This window comes from Pongo abelii, chromosome 9 (genome assembly GCF_028885655.2).
Source record: "Pongo abelii isolate AG06213 chromosome 9, NHGRI_mPonAbe1-v2.0_pri, whole genome shotgun sequence".
Classification (NCBI taxonomy): Eukaryota; Metazoa; Chordata; class Mammalia; order Primates; family Hominidae; genus Pongo; species Pongo abelii.
The window spans coordinates 14,791,776-14,814,189 of NC_071994.2; the positions used below are offsets into that span (position 1 = coordinate 14,791,776).

At 37.1% G+C, this 22,414-nt stretch overlaps 1 protein-coding gene and 1 long non-coding RNA gene across 2 annotated transcripts in view; one reads left to right on the forward strand and one right to left on the reverse strand.

Moving 5' to 3' along the window:
- The window catches only part of LOC134762145 (uncharacterized), a 57,402-nt gene that overhangs the window by 28,211 nt on the left and 6,777 nt on the right, over window positions 1-22,414 (forward strand). The gene's annotated exons all lie outside the window — the stretch shown is intronic.
- Window positions 1,063-21,934, reverse strand: MS4A14 (membrane spanning 4-domains A14). The gene is given in 7 exon segments (XM_002821712.5): window positions 1,063-1,375; window positions 1,377-2,876; window positions 12,385-12,483; window positions 15,307-15,456; window positions 17,911-17,961; window positions 20,390-20,518; window positions 21,651-21,934. Coding segments are annotated over 7 exon segments (2,139 nt in total). The 5' UTR covers window positions 21,789-21,934; the 3' UTR covers window positions 1,063-1,303.

The window sequence follows — 22,414 nt, forward strand, 5'->3', positions numbered from 1 at the left end:
GGAAGATCGAGGTAACTGATAGCTTTTGATAACACAATTGATGACAGAGGATGAAATTATGTATCATAAGGGTTGAGAAATTAGAATCAGTAAATGCAGGCATAAAGAAGGGAGCTGAAGCTTCACTCAATACAATACAGTACGTCATATTTTCTGTTATGACATCTGCATCTCTGTTCTTCCTTAATTTCTACTTTCCTATCTCTAGATATCTCTTAATCCCTCCCACTCCATCGTCACATTCTGTATTCATTGCCACATTCTACCTCATTAATAATTGAGCAAACTCAGTCCATATATCCTCAACATAAATATGAGGAGGGAGAGTAAATAAGAGGATTGGAAACAGCAAGACAGGGAAATGGGATAAATTTTTGTTCCTTGCTGACTCTTTTGGTTCTTGAACCCTTAGAGAGCCTTCATAGACTTCCCTGTGGTTGATTTTCCGAACTCCTATAATGCCAAAAGGGGGAGACGAAAAATACTAGCATCATACCAAAGTAGGGCCATTAAATATTAAGTTATAAAATGAAATCGTGATTATAAACTGAAGCACTAATTTTGATGACAAGGAGTATACATGTGAATTATTTCTTCACATACATAAAGTGATGATACAGTGTTAACATTTGGTTTGTTGTCATTTTATTTTAAGTAAGAACAAATTGTTTGAGTGCTCAGCATGCCCTTCATTTTTTTGTAAGTTAATGAGGTGGCAACCACAGTTGAGAACACAGATTGGAGGAGGCAATATTGTTTTTTCCCAATTTAATTCCATTAATGGGGGCAGTGTGGTATTGGGTAGATTCTGCATGTTAGTCAGAGTCTTCAGATTGCTGTTGATCTTTTGGATCACATGAAGTAGAAGTTAAATTCACATCTTCTTTATATGAATTTGAGGAAGCTGAAGTGTTTGGTTGCACATCTTGTTCTGAATCTAGATTGGACAAATAGGCTAAACATGTGTCTTGTACTGAGCTTTGGCCAGAAGAAGAATCTGCCTTCACGTCTTCTGATTGCAGGTCCCCTGAGGTTTGCCCTATACATTTCATGTCCCCTGGTTTGATGTCTCTAGTGTACATATCTCCTTTTTGTGTAACTCTGGATTGAAGGTCTTGTTGGTCTCTATCTTGAGCGTCTTGACATTCTAGGTTATGTCGGGCTGTTGTGTGCTGGGTTTGGACTTCTTGGTATAGAGCTTTCTGCTTTAGGGCTTCTTTCTCTAATAGATCCTGTGTTTGCCAGTGCTTCATTTCAAATTGCCATTCTCGTGCTTTATAATCTTTGTTTCTCCAGCCCTGAGTTATCCAGTCAGGGGATTCTTGGCCAAAAGATTGACAGTCCTGGGTTGTCCAGCCTGGAGATTGCCTTTGTGGGAATCGCCAGAATTGGTATTGCTGTATTTGGGATTCTGAATCTTGGCATAACAGTTTTGGCACTTTCTCCACCTGAGCTTGCTGTCCTTCAGCTTGAACATTTTGGAATTGTCCTTTCGGGGATTTCTTCTCTTGGGCCGGCTGGTCTTCAGTTTGCTGATCCTGGGTTTGCTTCTTTGAGTTTTGCTCCTTATCAGTCTGCTGGTCTTTAACTTGTCCATCTTTAAATTGTCCTTCTGGGTATTGTTCCCCTTTGGCTTGCTGATCTTCAGCTTGCTGATCTGGGAGTTGCTCTTTAGTTTGATTAAGTTGAGCTTGCTTATCTATGGAGTGCCTCTTTGGGGATAGCCAGTCTTTGATTTGCTGGTCTAAGGATTTCCGCTTTGGAGATTGCCAGCCTTTGCTTTGCTGATCTAAGGAATGCCTCTTTGAGGATTTCTGGCCTTTGGCTTGCATGTCTAAAGAATGTCTCCTTAAGTATTGCAAGGCTTTGGTTTGCTGGTTTAAGGAATGCCGTCTTGAGGATTTTCTTCTATGGAGTTCCTCCTCAGATTTCCATTCTTTGGTCTCTTCCATAACTTCTGATCTAATATCTTGATATGACATTTGTAAAATTTGCTGGTTTTGAGGTTCAGTGTTTTCTGGTTGAAGATCTGGGGGCTGCTGAAGTAGGTGTTGTATTTCAGGGAACTGCACAATATGGGATGTTGAGGCTTCAGGTAATATGGCATGCGCTGACAGAGCTTGGGATAGCATATCTTGGGAAGGTGTGTCTTGAGGTGGCATGGCGTGGGATGGTGTGTCTTGAGATAGCATATCTAGGGATTGCATGTCTTGGGATGTCATGTCATGAAGCAGCATATCCTGAGATAATGTGTCTTGGGATAGTATGCCTTGAGGGGGCAGGTCATTAGCTGTCAGATTAGAAGACTGTTTGACATGGGATGATGTAGACTTAGATGGCATAGATTGTTCTGACAGGCCTTCTACTGGTAGAGCTTGGGATGGCAAGTCTTCAGGTGATATATCTTCGAGTTTTAGTGCAGAGTGGGATGGAAAAACTTGGAGTGACACAGCTTGATCCTGTAGAAGCTCGGTTTGCATTTGGGAAGGTTGTACAATAGCAGATTGTAGATCTTCATCTTTCATTTGTTTAAATGTAGAGTCTAGCTGAATGGACATATTTTCTGAGGTCTTTTTCTCTAGTGTGGGAGGCAAAGGTTCAATTTCTTCCTCTGAAAATTTGGGAGATGGAAGGATACTTTGCTTTTGTTCATCTGGCACAAATTCCCTACCTTTATTACCTGGTTGGGAGACTAAAGGACTTCTAGAGAGTCTTAACTTGAAGAAAGCATAGCCTCCGAAGAAAACAGAGTGTGCATTTGTTGTTGAATCATCAGTGGAAAACTCTTCTTGAAGCACAAATTGTAATTGATCATTTTCTTCTGGGGCAGGTTGTTCACTATTTTGAGTAACATCCGAAGGCAAGAAAAACAGAACCTGTAAAAGCAAGGATGAGGGTAATTAGTATGACAGAATCATGTCTGATTTTTTGTTTGTTTTCCAAGTTACTTTTCATTTCTGACTTAAGACAGTACATAGGAAATAACATCTAAATGAGAAGGCAGAAAACGAATGCCAGTCCTGCCTTTACCATCAACTTATTGGTATTATTTTAGAAAAGTCATCACCTTTTAGTTTTTCAAATATTGAACAGAGGAATTTGATTAAGATTGCCTCAAAAATTCCTCCCATACTTAATATTATAAAGCTTCTGAGACATTTTATATAATCTAGTCAATATTCATATATTCATGCTTAATCTATAATGGTTTATTGATCACCTAGATGAACTAAATGCTGGGAATCAAAGACAATTAGATGTGGGATTTTCCCTTAAGGTGCTCACAACTATCTGTACATCAACATATAAATAGATAATAGTAATACAGTTCAGCAAATGCAATTACATAAATAGGTACTTAGTGCTTTATGGAAACATAGAAGATGACCTAATTCTGAGACAACCTGGAAATGCTTTACAGAAGCGGCAATATTTAATCTATATCTTAACAGCTGAGTAGGAATTACTCAGGCATAGATGGTAAGATGAAATAAGACAGGAGTCAGAATCCAGGTAGAAGCAGCAGTGGAATAGTGGGTACAAAAACACAAGGTTGTGATATAGCATGGTGTGATGGCAGATGGTAAGCAGTTAGATATTACTGATATTATTAGATGGTGTGCTAGGCTAGGAAATTTGGACTTTCCTTTACAAATAAGAGGAAGCTATTGGAGTTTTTTAAACAGCTAAGTGACCGCATCTGATACAACCTGCAATGCTTCCCATTAGTTCTTATGTTATTATTATAATTTTTAGGAGGTTGTTACTGCAGCACAACCTGCTGCTTTTTGTTCTGACTCCATGAATTACACCTTTCTGAGATAATTCATAGAGTCAGAATAGACTACTTGTTCTATTTGATGAAGTGGATCAGAACTCAGTGATTAAATGAATTAATTATGCTTACCTCGTTGGCTAATAGCAGGCCTAGATTGAGAATCTACACATTCTCTTAGATAATACATTGCATTTCCCACTCTTCTAATTAGTTTTTCACACCTGTATTTTATCCCTATTGAAGGACTATTTATGTGAGTATAAACGGTACTTTGGAAGAGATTTCTATATTTCTAAGAATCCTCAAACTTTTGTTTCATGTGAATTTTAATTTATTTTTCCACTTACAAAGAGGTTTGGAAGAAAGAATTGTAGTTTCTCTGTTTATTAAAGCTCTTAAGTGCTATGATTTTAAATTTCCTCATCCATTAATGAGAACTCAGTGATTACCAGATGCTAGACAATGTTCCAAAGTCATCACAAAAAATTGGTATGACATCCCTATGAAGTTATTATGCTTCTTTTAGAATTGAGGGAATTGAGGTTCAGAGATGTTAAATAACCAGACTAGTATCATAGAGCTGTTTACCTGGGAAGGATTTAAAAATTGTAGTTGAATCTGAGGTCCTGTGCTTTCCTCTCTGATCTATGTTTCTTGTATTAATAACGTCACCTACTTCCTACTTCAGGGTGGCTATGACTAAAGACAATATGAAATAATACTTTCAAGCGCAGAAACTGGCACAGAGAAATTTCTCCGTAAATGTAGAGTTCACTTTCCCTTTCCTTTTCTTGAGATCAAGGTACATATTTTATTATTTTTGAATCCCCTGTTGTACTTTGCACATTACTATGCCATTAGTGGATTAAAGATCTGTATTCACTAAATTCAATTGAAGAGTTATTTAGTGTGAGTAACTTATTTTAGTATTGTTTCTAAAGGGCTTAAAACAGGGTTTGTACTCTCCTCTAGTTGTATAATATACAGATAATACAATAAAGATGAAAGCATGAGATGAAAAATGACAAAAGCCAATACCCATTCATGATTTTAAAAAATCTGCGTAACAGGGTAAATTTACTCTGTAAAAAACCTACAAAAAACATCATATTTAAGGGTAAAATATTGAACATTTTCACCCTAAGATCAAGAACAAGGAAAGATTGACTATTTTCGTCACTTATTTTAAACATTGTATTGGAGACTACGCAGTGTAATAGGGCAAGAAAAATGAGGCATAAAGTTTGGGAGTAAAAATGTTTTTATTAATACTTAAAATGGTTATCTACTAAGAAAATTCTAGAAACTCTATTAAAAAAAAGCTATGGGAACTAATAAGTTAGTTTAGAAAGGTCATAGTAGACCAGTATATGAAAATAAATTGCATTTCTATATGTAGGAATGAACATTTAAAAAATAAAATTAAAAATACCATGTACAATATCAAGAAAAAATGAAATAATTACAGATACATTTAACAAAGTATGCATAAGACTTATACATTGTAAATAATAAAATAATGCTGAGAGAAATGAAATGAGATGTAAGAAAATATAGACATGTTTCATGGACATGGTTCAGAAGACTACATATTACTAAGAAGTAAATTGTTTATAAATTATCTATAGGTTCAGTACAATTCCAACCAAAATCCCAGCAAGATTTTTGTAGGAATCAATAAACTAATTCTAAAACTTATATGGAAATTCATATGACCTAGAACAGCCAAAACAATTTTGAAAAAGAACGAAGTTGGAAGATTTACACTATCTGATTTCAAGAATTACTCTAACATAATTTTAGTGGGGCAGAAGAGAAATCTCCATAGAGAATTGAAAAACAATAGAGAAAATCAACGAACCCAAATGTTGATTCTTTTAAAAGATCAACAAAATTGATAAACCTTTACCTATACTGAAAAGCAAAAAGACAATAAAACAACTAAAACAAGACATAAAAGTGAAGACATTATTACTGACCTTATAGAGAGTAAAAGTATAAAGTATTGTAAAAGAATACTATAAAAACTTATATGCCAAGAAATCAGATACTGTATAAGAAATGGGCAAATTCCTTGCAACACACAAATTACCTAAAATGATTCAAGAAGAAATAGAAAATCTTGACAGATCCATAACAAGTAAAAAGATTCATAATCTAAAAGTTCCCAACAAAGGAAACTTCTGGATCAGATGGCTTCACCAGTGAATTCTACCAAAATTTAAAGAAAAAAAAAATTATTCTCAAACTCTTCTGAAAACTTGAAGAGAAGGGAAAATTGCCTAACTCATTCTATGAGGCCACCATTACCTTGATACCAAAAACAGATAATTATGCTACAAGAAAAGAAAATTACAGATTAATATCCTTTATAAGTGTAGATACAAAAATTTCCAACAAAATATTAGAAAAGGATTATTCATATGATGAAGTGAAATTTATAAGCAAAATACAAGGATGGTACAATAAGAAAATCAATAAATGTAATACATTACATTAATATAATGTTGGAAAACCCCCACACAATCATCTTCCTCAATATGTAAAGTTTATTTATAAAACACCCACAGCTAATATCATACTCAGTGGTGAAAGATTAAAAGCTTTCCCCCTAAGATCAGGAACTATATAAGAATGCTTTCTTTCACTGCTGCTATTAAATATTGTACTAAAAGTTCTTGCTAGAGCTATTAGAAAATAAAAAGAAATAAAATTCATCCAAATTAGAAAAGAAGAGATTAAGGCCATCTCTATTTCCAGATGACATGATCTTCCTATATAGAAAATCCTCCCAAATCCACAAGAAAGCTACTAGACCTAATACAGGATTTCAACAAGGTTCAAGATACAAGAGCAACCCACAAAAAATCATTGTTTTTTCTGTATAACAGCAATAAACAATATAAAAATAACATTTAAAAAGCAATTTCATTTATAATGCCACCTAAAATAATTACATACTTTAGAATAAATCTAACCAAAGGGGTGAAAGACCTCTATGCTAAAAAATACAAATCATTGCTGAAAGTAATTAGAGACCTAAATAAATGAAAAGACATCTTGTGTTCATGTATAAGAAGATTTAAAATTGTTAAGATATCAGTGCTGCTCAAAGCAATATACAGATTCAATACAATTTCTATCAAAATTCCAACAGTCTTTTTCTCATAAATGGAAAAATGGATCCTCAAGTTCATATGGAATTTTAAGAGGCCCTGAATAGCCAAAACAATAATGAAAAAGAATAATAAAGTTTGAGTGATTATACTTTCCAACTTTGAAATGTACTGTAAAGCTACACTAATTAAAACAATACAGGGCCGGGCGCAGTGGCTCACGCCTGTAATCCTAGCACTTTGGGAGGCCGAGGCGGGTGGATCACCTGACGTCAGGAGCTCAAGACCACCCTGGCCAATATGGTGAAACCTCGTCTCTACTAAAAATACAAAAATTAGCCTGGCATGATGGCATGCGCCTATAGTCCCAGCTACTTAGGAGGCCGAGGCAGAAGAATTGCTTGAACCTGGGAGGCAGAGTTTGCAGTGAGCTGAGATCTCACCACTGCACTCCAGCCTGGGTGACAGAGCAAGACTCCATCAAAACAAAAAACAAAACAAAACAAAACAAAAAAAACAAAAAAAAAATATGGTACCTGGCATAAGGGAAGATATATAGACCAATGGAATCATTCAGAAATAAATGCTCACTTATATCACATATATAGTAAATCAATTTTCAACATAGACACCAAGAATATTCAATGGGGAAAGGAATTTTTTCAACATATGATGCTGGCATAACTGAGCATCCACATGTGAAAGAATAGAGTTGGACCCTTACCTTATACCATATACAAACATTAACTCAAAATCAATCAGACACTAAGCCTAAGAGCTAAAACTATACATTTCATGGAAAAAAGTTGGAAGATATCTTCATGACAATTTGGCAATAATTTCATGGATGTGACAAGAAAGGCACAGAAAACAACAACAAAATAATAGATTAATTATACTTCACAAAGAACTTTTGTGCATCAAAAGTCGTCAAGAAAGTGCAAAGACAACCTACAGAATAGGAGAAAATATTTGCAAATCATGTATCTACTGAGGGACTAAGATCCAGAATATATAAAGAACTCTACAATTCAACAACAAAAAACAAACAGCCCAATTAAGAAACAGGCAAGACTATAACAGATATTTCTCTAAAGAAGATGTATACATGGATGCTCAACATCAAATCATTAGGTAAAAGCAAATCAAAAGTATGAGACACCACTTCACACCCATTAAGATGGCCATTATAAAGGCTGGGTGTGGTGACTCATGCCTTTAATCCCAGCAGTTTGGAAGGCCAAGGTGGAAGGATGGCTTAAAGGCAGGAGTTCAAGACCAGCCCTGACAGCATAGCAAGACCTTGTCTCTACAAAAATAAAAATAAAAATAAAAATTTATGTGGGTGTGGTGGCACATGCCTTTCATCCCAGGTACTCAGGAGACTGAAACAGGAGAATCACTTAAGCCCAGGAGTTTGAGACTGCAGTGAGCTATGATCTTGTGCCACTCTAGCCTAAGTGACATAGTCTTTGTACAAAAATTAAAGAAAGAAAGAAAAAGAAAGAAGGAAAGAAGGAAAGAAAGAAAAAAAGAAAGAAAGAAAGAAAGAAAGAAAAAAGATGGCCATGATAAAAACAAATATGATCCAGAAATCCCATTACAGGGTATATATTCAAAGGAAATGAAGACAGTTGGAGAAACATCTGTACTCCCATATTTATTGCAGTGCTATTCACAAGAGCCAAGATAAGGAATCAACCTAAATGCCTATCTACACATAAATGAAGAAAATGTAATATATATATATAAAATATACATTTTATATTATATATATAAAATATACATTTTATATTATATATATAAAATATACATTTTATATTATATATATATAAAATATACATTTTATATTATATATATATAAAATATACATTTTATATTATATATATAAAATATACATTTTATATTATATATATAATGTACACACACACACAAACAATAGAATACTATTCAGCCATAAAACAGAATGTAATTCTGTCATTTGTGGCAACATGAATTAACCTGGAGGACATTATATTAAGTGAAATAAGCCAGGCTGAGAAAGACAAACACTGCATGATCTCACACATATTTGGAATCTAAAAAAGTTGACTTCATAGAAGTGAAGACTAGAATTGTGGTTACCAGAGGCTAGGGAAGGTAGGGAGGATGGGAGGACCGGGAAAGATTGGTCAATGGGTATAAAATTCTAGATGGGAAGAGTAAGTTCTTACTTACTATAGATAGTAAGAATAAGTTCTATACATAGTAGTGTGACTGTAGCAAATTACAACGTAGTGTATATTTCCAGGTGACTAGAAGAGAAAATTTTGAATGTCATCACTACAAAGAAATGATGTTTAAAGTGATGAATGTGGTGATTACCATGATTTGATCATTAGAAAATGTAACATGCATTGAAGCATCACACTGTACCCCATAAATATGTACAATTATCATGTATCAATCATAAATTGAAAATTAAAAATAAATGGAAAATAATTACTCCCCCTTTTCCCCTGTTGGTTGGTATTGATGGAGATGTGGAGAAATTGAAATCCTTGTACACTGCTGGTGGAAATGTAAGATGGTGCAACCAATGTGAAAAACAATTTGGCATTTTCTCAAAACATTAAACGCAGAACTTCCATATGACCCAGCAATTTCGCTCTTAGGTATATATCCAAAAGAATTGAAAACAGGGACTTGAGCAGATATTTTTACACCAATGTTCGTAACAGCATTATTCACAATATGCAAAAGGCAGAAAGATCTGTGTCCATCAACAAATTAATGGCTAAGCAAAATATGGTATATACACAAAATGGAATTTTATTTAGTCAGAAGGAATGAAATTTTGATATATGCTACAACATGGATTAATCTTGAAAATATTATGCTTACTCAAATAAGCCAGTTAGAGAAGGACAAATATTGTAAGATTCCACTTATATGATGTCTCTAGAAAAGGCCAATTCATAATATAGAAAGTAGGATAGAGGGTACAAGGGGCAATCGGGAGGGGAATCGGGCAGTGATTGTTTAGTGGTACAGAGTTTGTGTTGGGGACGATGAAAAATTTTGGGGCATAGATAGTGGTGAGAGTTACTCAACATTATTAATGTATTCAATGATTTGAACAAATGGCTAAAATGATAAATATTATGTTATATATACTTCACCACAACACAAAAGAATTACTCTAAAGATTCAGAAATTAAGACAGTGTAGAATACGTGGAAGGATAGACATAGTGGCCAGAGGGACAAAATAAAGTATCCAAAAGAGACCTACAAATAAATAATAAGTAAACTGATTTTCAACAAAAATACCAAGGTGATGGAGGAAAGCATTGCATTTTCAACAAATGGCATAACAACTGGATATCTCCATGAGGGGGGATGTGCATTAACTTCTAACCTTACCCTACAACTGTACATGAAAGTTAAGTTAAAATAGACCATACATCTAAACACAAAAGCTAAAATTATAAAACTTCTGTAGGAAAAGATAGAAGAAAACCTTCATGATTTGGGGGTAGGGAAAACTTTGTTAAACAGAACACAAAAACTATAACCGTAAAAGCAACAATGATAAGCGGAACTTCATCAAATTTGTTTTTTTGAAAGAAGCTATTAAGAAAATGAAAAGGCAAGTCACAGAGTGAAAAAATATTTGTAAGGGATTTGTATTAAGAATTAATTAGGCTGCTATAAGGCCAATAAGAAGAAGGTAATCCAACAAAATTCAGCTAAATATTTGAACAGACATCTCAAAAGAAGATACACAAATGGATAATAAACATATAGCAAGAGTGTCATCATCATTAGTCATTAAGGAAATGTAAATTAAGACTACAATGAGGTGCCACTACATACCCACTAAAATAGCTAAATTATTAATAAAACTGACAGTTTCAAGTGTTAATGATGTTATGGAGCAACTGTCCCTCTCACACATTGTTGATGAGAATGAAAAGCAATACAGCCACTTTGACAAACTGTTTGGTATTTTCTTATAAAGTTAAACATCTGGTTACCATACGATCTCGCAATCAAATCCTAGATGCAGCACTCCAGGAGAAATGAAAATATGTCCACATAAACATGTGAACTCAAATATTCTTAGTAACTTATTGATAATAGTTCAGAACTTTAAACAATCTAAATACCCATCAAAAGGTAAATGGACTGGGTGCAGTGGTGCACACCTGTAATCCCAGAACTTTGGAAGGTCATGGTGGGTGTATCACTTGAGCCAAGGAGTTTGAGACCAGCCTGGGCAACATGGCAAAACCCTATTTCTACAAAAAAAAATACAAAAAAAATTTAGCTGGGGGTTGTGGCGCATGCTTGCAGTCCCAGCTATTTGGGAGGCAGAGGTGGAAGGGTTGCTTGAGTCCAGGAGATTGAGGCTGCAGTGAGCCGAGACAGTGCCACTGCATTCCAGCCTGGGTGATAGAGTGAGGTCTCAACTTAAAAAAAAAAAAAAAGGTAAATTGATAAACAAATTGTGGTGTACCCATACATAAAGGGAATGAATTCTTGATAGAGACAACAGCATGGATGACTCTCCAAAACATATTTCTGTATGGAAGAAGCCATATAAGCCGTATACAGAGAGTACTTACTTATGATTCCATGAATATGAAATTTTGGAAAGTCAAAACCAATCTAGATGATGAGAACATTGACTACAAAGGGGTTCCAGTGAACCTTCTGGGATGCTAGGAATGCACTATACCTTGATTGTGATGGTAGCTAAACATAGGTACATTTTGTTGTTTATAAATGATACTTCTATAAAGTTGATGTAAAAAAAAGAGAGAGCTAGAGAGAGAAATGAAAACTCCATAAATCACAAGGCCTGTACTGGTATTTGGGACTTAGTGAGCAGGCTCTGGAGACATATCACAGGGGTCAGAATCCTGATGTTATGTGATACTGGAGAGGTTAGTTTAGCCTCTTTGTGCCTTACTTCCTTCATATGTAAAATAAAGATGTTATAATAGTTTTGTTAAGATTAAGTTGGTGCTCAGTGATTATAACAGTGACTGACATAGTCAGAATTCAGTAAATATAATCTATAACAATTATTATAAATACTATGTAGTATCAGTATTAATAGTTTTTTTTCCTATTTCTTTTGTGGTGGTGGAACTGTGTCACACATCTTATGATCCAAGAATACACACCCTGGGTCACAGTAATTTGGGTTCCCATTAAGTCTCATATTACATATTTTTGGCAGGGACATAAGGAGCTATGTCTTAACAGAGATGATTGAGTATAAAGCAGATAGTACAAGAAAGGAAAGCATAGTTGTTTCAGATGGTGGGGTGAGCTTTAATCTTAAGCTTGCCCCTGTCTGACCTTCCTAAATTTAGATGTTTTATTTCAGCATCTGAGCATGCTGTTCTTCCTACTAATAAATCAGACATCATTGTGTGCAGTAGCCCAACAGGAACAGGAACCTGTTCTCTTAATAATATTAAGAGACATCAGAACACACCTCATCTGACTGTGTCCAGCACTTGCTTCTAAAGGATGCAATAGTCACAGAAATGCTGAGCTCTGCTATGCTGATGATCAGTAAGATTGACAAAATTCCCTGCAAATAATGAGGAGAAATAAATGGCATTTGAAATGAGAATTGTTATTTTAAATATATAAGCTGAGAATCCTTATACTCTATCACCAAGTGTGGGAAAACCGTATTTTGGATGGTTCTGTAGCCATCAGACATTGCACAATTTTCATCTTATGTCTTTCTGATAAGGCAGGGATAACAAACTCCAATGTCCATGGGAGCTGGGCAACCACTGTGAACTAAATAGGGAGAGAGTAGAGAGTAATAGTATTCATAGGAGGCATTCATTACTCAATTCCAGCCAATTGTTGTCATGTGGGAACATGGATACCATAATGCCTATTTTGTTTGTTTTTCCTTAAAGAGCCAGATAGAACATAAATGCAGGCTGGATGTAGCCCACAGATTGCCATTTTGCCCATTTTGCTTTAAGGTAGTGTTTATATTGAGAAGTAACATGGTACCTTATGGAGTCTCAAAAGTTTAAACTATGAAGACAGAAAGACCTGAGTTAAAGTGGGTCCAAAGTCGGCCGGGCGCGGTGGCTTACACCTGTAATCCCAGCATTTTGGGAGGCCAAGGCGGGAGGATTAACTGAGGTTGGGAGTTTGCGACCAGCCTGACCAACATGGAGAAACCCCGTCTCTACTAAAAATACAAAATTAGCTGGGCCTGGTGGTGCATGCCTGTAATCCCAGCTACTCAGGAGGCTGAGGCAGGAGAATTGCTTGAACCTAGGAGGCGGATGTTGTGGTGAGCTGAGATCGTGCCATCGCACTCCAGCCTGGGCAACAAGAGCAAAACTCCATCTCAAAAAAAAAAAAAGTGGGTCCAAGGTCCCACTTAACCTTGAACAAATAACTGTGTGTTTCTGAATCTTGGTTTCCATGCAATACACCCAAAATCTTAAATATTCAATATTTGTTGGTAAAACTGAAATGTATGAAGACCCTATTGTATGCAATTTACTGACTTTCTCCGTTGAACAAGATATACCTGGTCTTGGATTTTGCAGAACTTACATCATGGTAAGGGAGGCAGACAATAACAAGTAATTAGATAATTATTTACCTAACTAAATTGTGATAAATGCTGTGAAGAAGGATTGGGAGCTATGCGCTACTATAATGGGGGATCTATGCAGATATGAGCGTAGAGGTGAGGTCAGGAAGAACTTCCTTAAAGAAGTGGTATTTCAGTTGAGATTTAAGTATGAGGATGAGTTAATTGTATAACTGGCCTGGTGACCGTTCAAAGCCGGAAGAAGCTGGTCCTATGATCATCTTGGGGCCGTGGATACTTGACACATTAAGGGATTATAGGAAGTGGCTGGAGTGTGGAGGAGTGAGAAGGATGAAGTCCTAGAATAATGTTGGAAAGGTAGGTAGGATAGGTGTTACAGGGTTTGGTAAGCTGTTAAGATTTGGGTCTTAATCATCATACGTTTTACAGGAAGCCATTAAGTAATGGCTCAGATTTACATTTTTAAATGATTACTCTGGCCACAGTATAGACAATAGATTGGTCTTTAGGACAGGGGTCAGCCCAAGAGACATCTAAAGCCCACTGTTCTGGCTCTTTTAGCTTATGATGTTTGGGTTACAGCAAGAAATTGTTAAGTTATGTAAGTGAGAACTAGGAAGAGATTGTTCATGGTTCTGTATGCAGGTAACTAATCTTGCAATACCCATCCATGGAGAGCAGGAAATAGCAGAATTTCATATATCTGGAGATTTAACCCTTTCAGTATATACAAGTTCTTCCTTGTATATACCAACATAACAAACAGTAGTTGGCTCCTGTCCATTCAGCAATGGCCAAGAATTATAATGTTGTATCGTGTTCTTGGCCCAGTTAGGACAGAGTTTTATTGCTTATGTTGGTTTCTGGCTTTCTTTAGTAATCTATCATGAGTCTAATTTTGGAATTTATCTCAGAACGCATGAGAGAGTCTCTAGGACCATTTTCACTGAGTGATTGTGAGGATTAAATAGACTCTTGTATTCAGGAACTAACTTCTCATTTCTTATTTACTGAGGAAGACCATTTTCTGTGATTCCACTTTATTTCCCTTCTAACAGATTCAAATATTCTTCAAATTATAGAACCCATGCTTCAAGATGTATCTGGTAGGAATAAAATAAAACCCCAGGACTTGCTTAGGGAACTAGAGAGAAAGGCCTATTGGAGTCACTGACATGCTTAAAAATAATGTAATTGATTACTTGTTAGATAAATACTTTAAATTGCACAGACAATTACATTCCCTGGTAAAAGATCTCTCATCTGCTTTAATGAATAAAATTGCCACAATTATGTGAAATAATGTATGTCTTAAGCTTATAAAAATCCTTATCTTATTAAATGACTTCTAAATACCTTCCCCCACTGTATTTTGATCTTAGTGTTATCGAGCAAACTTTTAGATCATTTTGTTCATTAATGCTGAAACAGTAAATTTAATTCAATCTATGGCCATAATAATTGTATTAGCTAAACCTATTGACTATTTAACTGTGCAAGGTACTGTTTTAATTTAAGCAATCCTCACAACAACCCATGAGGTAAGCATTCTTATTATGTTCATTTTCCACTTGAGGAAAACCGAAGCTAAGAGAGAATACAATATTAGGCCAAGGTGACAAGCTTATGTGAACAGGATTCAAGTCCAGAAAATATCGCTCCTTAATCATTGTAACAGTAACCCCACAGTACCCTTCTCAACCGTCAGTTCAAATGCTGACACAACTTCATTTAATAAAATAAAAATCAATGAATCATTACATCATGGACACAGTTCAGATAAGATTTTAGAGATTCATCATGCAAAATAAGACCACTTACAATGAAAAGAGTTCTACCGAAAACACATATTTCTTCAAGGGATGGCGTCTGGCAGTACTTGTCTTGATGTCTGTAGCTAAGAATGGTGAAAGTAATCCCAGTTATCGCAGCCAAGGAACTGATAACATTCATGCCCATGACACCTTGACCCTGAAAGATAGTTTAAAAATGGTAAAATAAATAAAATCAAAACCAAAGCAAAAATATCTTGTAAGAAATTTTTAGTGCTTTTATCTTTCCAGGTACTTCTCAGGGAAGAGTTGTTCCATCAGGTCAGTATGATTGGAAGGCTTAACTAAATTCTAACTCATTAAAGTCAGAAGACAAACCAAGTTTTAGAATGGGCTAAGGATGCTCTATGGCTAATGCTAAAGAAAATGTTCATTTTGTCCCATTTTATCTCATTTTATCCCCACCATCTTTCATAATCTGGAAGCAGTACAGTGTGTTAGCAAATATCTTTGCTTGGAAATGAAACCTCATTTCAAGTCCAAGTTTCACTAGGACCTTAGGCAAGTAACCTAATCTCTTGGAATCTCAATTTCTGCCTTTAAAAATGTGAATGTGTCACCTGACTTTTAGGGTAGTATCCATTTATTCATTTATTTCATAAATAGTTAATGTGCACCAGATACATGTGAGTACTGCATTAGGCCCTGGATACACAAAAATGAACAAAAGAGGTGACATCCTGCAATCATGCAGTTTACAGTCATTCCCTGGGAGAATTCAAGCGATAATCAACAGAATCGTTAAATTTAAAGATGTTAACCTATTTGGACTGGAGTTTAAAGGTGTTCTTTCTTGAACTCAGTGTTCCAATAAAAATATTTCACATTGCCCCATCTAATTCCCTTTATTCATTCCTATTTTTTTGGGGGGGGGGTGCTGCGGGTGGGTGGGGTATGTATATCCGAGTTCCTTTACAGGAAGGGAGTCATCCGATTTGTTCCTTCCTACCCACTCCCAGGACTGATATCACTCTTTTAAAGGAAAAATAAAGAAAAGCTTCACATTTCCATTCATCAGGTATTTGTTGTACCTTTATTGATTGTGTTATGACTACTGTGGTGGAAAATATAATGATGCATTTACACAGCCAGTCCTTTCTGGAACAGTTTATGGCTTGGTGTGGCAAACCTCGGAAGCGTACTTGTGACTTAATGTTTACCTCAATCCCAGATTTTTATTGCAAATAGGCACTTTGGCAGAAAATGCACAGGAACATATAGATAGGCCATCTCTCTCTCGGTCTTTAGTCCCCTTGTTTTCTCAAGGCTCTATTTTGGCTCCCATAGGACATTTTATAGACTAAGGTCTCTAGATAATCAATCCCTCATGTGTATTGGGCTTTACAAAGAACATGCCCAGCCTAGTCTCTTCTGATTCTCTTTATGCTTTTGTGCTGTAAGAAGGACACTTGTTGTTATCCCCATTTTACAGATAAATGGAATTAAGGAAGTAAGTGATTGTGAGCAATCACTTTCACGGTTTGTGGAAGGGCTGTGATGAAAAGCCAGGTCTTCTGATGCCTGGTTCAGCATCCTGCCCCCATCATTCCTGCTCACCTCCATCTGCATAGCTCTCAGTGAGTCAGGAGTAGGTTTTCCTTACCCATAGTCTATTTCTCAGCTCTGGAAGGAAGTCAATACAAGGAGAACAGCATTTGGGGCTTCATCTGCATTGTCTGCATGTATTTCCATAAGCAGGGATGGAAACATTTATCCGCCCTCCCCTCAGAATGTCTCTATGCCTTGTAACTATCCCTAGAGGAAATTGGCAGAGGACCATAAGAACAGAGTTCAACTGACTTTCAGAGATGCCCACATCCCCAGGACCTTAAACAAGATCAGAGTGGTTAGAAAGGAGTATGAACATTTAAGCATCATCTTGCCTTTTATAAGTAATGTCTCATTAAACCCTCAAAATAAGCCTTAGAAGTAGGTACTTTTCCCTTCAGGTTAACACAGAAGTGAGTGATAGCCTTGGTTCAATCCTAGAACAATCCGGCATTGATGCCCAAACTGTTTCTTTCAGACCTTTGGCAGGATCTAAAGAAAAGCCTCGGTTGGTATTAGAGATAGGGCTAGGATTGGGAGGAAGAATTAGTGAGAGCTTAGGATTGGTTTTGGTTAGAGCAAGGTTTCTCAACCTTGGTACTATAAACATTTTTTGTTGGATAATTTTTGTGTAGGTGGGAGGCTGCCTTGTGCATTTTAGATGCTTAGAAATGTCCCTGGCCTCTACTCACTTGTTGCCAATAACACCAGTTGTAATGACCAAAAATGTCTTCAGATGTTGTCCAACATTTCTGGGTCCTGGAGGTGCAGGGCAGGGAATTACCCCTAATTACAAACAATGAATTACAGGGATGCAGAATGGTTTCCAATAAACTCTTTTAGTTTACTTGACCAGGGAAATGGGAACCAGTGTAAGAATGTCTGTTGGGCAAACAGTGGCACTGGCAAATAGGAATGATCTGAACTGCAACTTCGATGCACACAGATTTTCCTGAAAGGTAACTTTATTACTAGAGGCTTTATACATCAAGATGACATAAAACAAATAGAATATTTTAAATTTTATGTAGTTTAGGTGACTTACCAGAATTTTTGATTTCTTATCGGTTACTGTGAGGTATCCTGTAAGAATAAACTGTTAAGAAGACAAGAGACAAAAGTTAACAGGTGATGTGTTTGACCACCTTGCAGTATAATTTCCCTTGGATTCGCAAAATATCTGTTTGTGAATCTCCAAGACCATCCCGTTTTTCCACCTGAGCATCAGGGAGTAGGGAAGGTAGGCATAGGTAGGGTAGGAAGAAACTTTGTGCTGGATTTGCTCAGCACTGAACAAGCGCTCTCTGCCAGGGCCAACTGGGACAAGCAGGCTCCTCTAAGATCCAGAGGACACCACCCAGATGTTTGGTCCAGCTGGGCCTCCAAAAAAAGATTCCTGAGCTCTGGGCCTTGAAGAGAAGAGGAGGAACTGTGCCTGTTCTGAGCAGGTGAAGGGAGACTTTCTCAAGGAAGACCCCTCTAAAGGCTGATATGGGGACTGATATCTAGTGTAGTTATCAGAGTCCCTCATTTCCCATGAGCGTAGAGCCTAGTGCCACCTCAGGAAAATGAGAACTCTGTCACTTCATGTGGAGCCCCTTACTTTTTAATGTTCTAGGGATGGGAACCTTCTCTGTGGGAACTGGCCTTGGACCTTGGGGACATCTGGACCTTAGAGTCCAAGGATCTGCAGCTGACTTGTGGAGATCAGAAAGTTACCTTTGATACCTCCCTCCTCTTCACTCCCCACATTGGACTGCCAAGTCCTGTCACTTCTACCTCCAAGTCACTCTCAAGGCTCTCCATCTCTAGCTCCATTGCTGCCAAGCTAGTTCAGGGAAACTCTTTCCTCATCCGCGTGATTGCAGCCTCCTCTCATTGGATTCTCCTAGGTTTACTGTTATAATTGAATTAATTTCTCACTCGAAGAACACAATGATACTTCATCAAGTCTTCAAATGTCACTATCCTCTTTAAAAATGTTCAGTGGCCTTCCCATGCTTTCACATTGAAGTTCCATGTTCTTAACATGACTATAGGGGTTGGCACGACCTGGTTACACCCTACCTTTATAGCCTCATTTTATGCCATCACGATAGATTCACTGGTCTTCTTTTGGTTACTCTTTCCCACATCAAGCCCTTGGCTCATGCTTTATCTTTGCCAGGAATGCTTTCCTTCCATTTTGCCTAGTGAGTAGCTATGCAGAAAGCACTTCCCTGACCTCCGTGGTCAGGTGAGTCCTCTATTAAACCCTCACGTGGCATCTGGAACTCTTCTCTTAGAGCACTTAGCACAAATGTAGGAACAAATATTTGGAGTTACTTTTGACTTTTTTGTGTCTAGTCTCCCAGTTAGATGACAAACTGTCTAAATCTAAGAACAATTCACCACTTCTCTCAGAGAGGAGCTGTTTTCCAGTATTCTCAGTCTGAGCACCTAGAATGCTATTGAAGATGCGGTATGTGCTCAGTAAATATCTTTTAAGTGAAAAGTAGAGTTTTCAAAAGCAGCAGGCCAGAACCTCATTTTAATTCACACATGCAGATTACACAGAGTCATCACACTGGGACAATTCTGTTGTGAAATGAGAAAGTGAGGGGTTGATCTGTTTGATTTTCTACAGTATGGCATGTATAGTTTGAAAATCATGTTGAATATTACATTATTTGTATTGGGAAAATGAAACCACTGCTGGTTGTTTCTGAAATGCACATTATAGAAAAGGCATGGAATATTTCTGTTTATCAAAAGAGATGGTGGATTTTTAATAGTCAGAGATAGTGGCCTAATTTATTAATTATTTCACCTATTTGTTCATTGATTGATTGATTGATTCATTCATTCATTCATGCACGCTATGCCTCAAGCATGATTCTATGTTCTCAGAATATAACAACTAAAACAGACAGTAATACTGCTGTCTTCTCAGGCGTGTATGTTATAGTAGGAGAAGTTCTAGTGAGTCTGTCCTTAAATATTATGGCACAAAATCAGGAATCCAGGCTGTGGGGATTGGATAGAAATAGCACTGTACTAAGAATAATATTTATGACTATATGATTATCTAGATGAGTGCCACTCATAAAGTTGTCGCTGGGGCTAAGAAGGAGGATGAGCGATAATAATCTTAAAATTCTTTTTAAGTTTTCAGAGTCTGTGATTCCATGAGCGCTAGCTAGGCTAGATATGTTTAAGTTATTCTCTACTTTGAGCTCAGTTTCCTTATTTGCAAAGGAAAAAGTAGGATATTTGTGCATCTAGTTTCCCAGGTTGGTAGTGAGGAGCAAATGTCTTACTGTACACACAAGGGTTTTGGAAACTTTTAAGCACCTGAGAGTAGTTATTATGATGATGATGGTAGTGCAATGACCAAATGGAGTTGCTTCTTTTGCCATGAAGGGAACTGCCTTTTTTGGTCTCCTGGAGGGCCATATTTATGGAATTCATTACCCTAGGATGTGAAGCAGTTCAAATCTATCTTTATAGCAATTTCTCCAAAGCTACTAATCGACAGTACTCACAATAAGTGCTCCCCAAAATGGATATCCTGTGAGGACAACAAGGGGAAATCTTTGGGAGAAACGGATGTAATTAAGTGCAAATATAGTTCCAAAGCCCACAATGATTAGAGCAAGCAGGATCTGGGTAGCCTGTGAGGAAAGAAATGGGTACATGAGGTTACAAGTATCCAAGCCCCTGTGGGCTACCCCACGTCCCTCAGGGTGTGCCTCCATGGCACACCTTTCCCTCCATCCAAGTGCCTTCCTCTCTCATTTGTCAATCATTCTCAGATTGTTAAGGGACTCAGTTCAATATGTTTCCTTCCCACTTTGCTTGCCTGGATCCTTCAGGTTCAAATCCTTCACTTTTATTCTTTATTATTTTCTATCTTCCCTGGTGTTACCAATTAATCTTATATCAGACAGATTTGAGTACATGTCTGACTACCCCCAGATTATAAGGTTCTTGAGCACAGGGACTATAAACTATTCACCTTTACATTTTTTTTTTCTTCTGTCTCACCAGTATCCTATTATTATCCTAACAGCCCCCACCCCCACATTTTCCAGCACTCAGCATAGGCTTTTGGAATTGGGGCTCATCCCAGTTGTCTAAAAGTTTAAAAAGTTTGATGACATAGAGTGGAGAACCTGGGATGAGCTTGCATTTCACCTCCCCTTCATCCATGGACCCAACTAGGGATTAGAATAGCCCAGTGGGCCTATCAGCTTGTAGAAGTCTGCAGGGAAAAGAATAACAGCAGTGGTTCTCAGGGCGCAACTTCTCTAGCAGTCTAGATATTGTCCCCAGGCCACATCTCTGGGCTATGGCACCCCAAGTAATGATTTTTGCTATTGTACAAAGGATGGAGGCTGTGCATACAGCTCTCCCCTGGGTGCATTTGTGATGAAAAACATTTTGCATGCCTTATCATTTGGTTCACTGTGGAGCTTTGAATATGGGTTTTGAAGCACTCCCAATTCCTTTAAGAGCATGAAGGGGAAGTCAAACCTCTCCACTTATGGTTTCTTAGCTTCAAGGGAGGTGCCACCACACCCTGAAGTCACTTCCTTAATGAGATATTTTAAAAAGTTATACTAGTTTCTTGCTTCCCCCTCTGCTGGGATTCAAAGATCAGTACTAATTTCTCATGTAAGGTGAAGGGGGAAAAGTAGAATTAACTCCCTCACTGAAAATAATTGCATATCTCTGCAGACATACATGAATAAATAAACTTCTTTTCTCCCCTTCTGGAAGACCTATTGATTGGAGAGGACTTACCCCCAAGACTCTTGGCTCTCCCTTCAGAAAATCCAGCAGAGAGCTATGAGGTCTGTAGGGAAATGCAGTCAATACAGTTTCGTTTGGTTTTATAGTGATGACGTGAGTTGCCCTTCTGTCCTGGGATGTTGACTCCATGATTCAATGGCAGAACTCTAGTAAGAGAAAGAGTGAGCAAACATTGCTGCCCAAATCATGGTCTACCTCTCCACCAGAGTCACATGGAGCCCTTAGAGATGAGCCCTTAGTGATGACTCTACTCAGTAGTAGAACCTCAGAATCATAGTTGAGTCACAGAGTTTTAGAATTCTAGAGCATGCCCAGCCCCCCATCTTCCTGGTGAAAAGTACTGTATCCAGAAGACTTATTCTCGTCTCAATTTGCTTACAAACATATGGTAAACAAAGAATAGATGGTATATACAAAACAAGTCCTTACACATATGTTCATGAGTTATAAAGGAACTAAAACTTATGGAATATTCCTTATGTTCTGGGAACTGTGTAGAAGTTGTTGACATGCACTAACATTTATTCTTTTAACAGTTCTACAATGCTGAAACTGAGGAACAGCAAGGTTATGTCACCCAAAGACATACGGGACAGGGGAAGGGGCAAACTCAAGTTGACCTGTCTCCAAAATCTATGTTTTTTAAACTCAGCCACGCTTCTGCCCTCCTTCGAAAGGAGTTTCTCACTTTTACTTGATGAATTTTCTAACTTACTGTTTAATCATATTTCTCTGTATTATAAAAATCAGTAGAT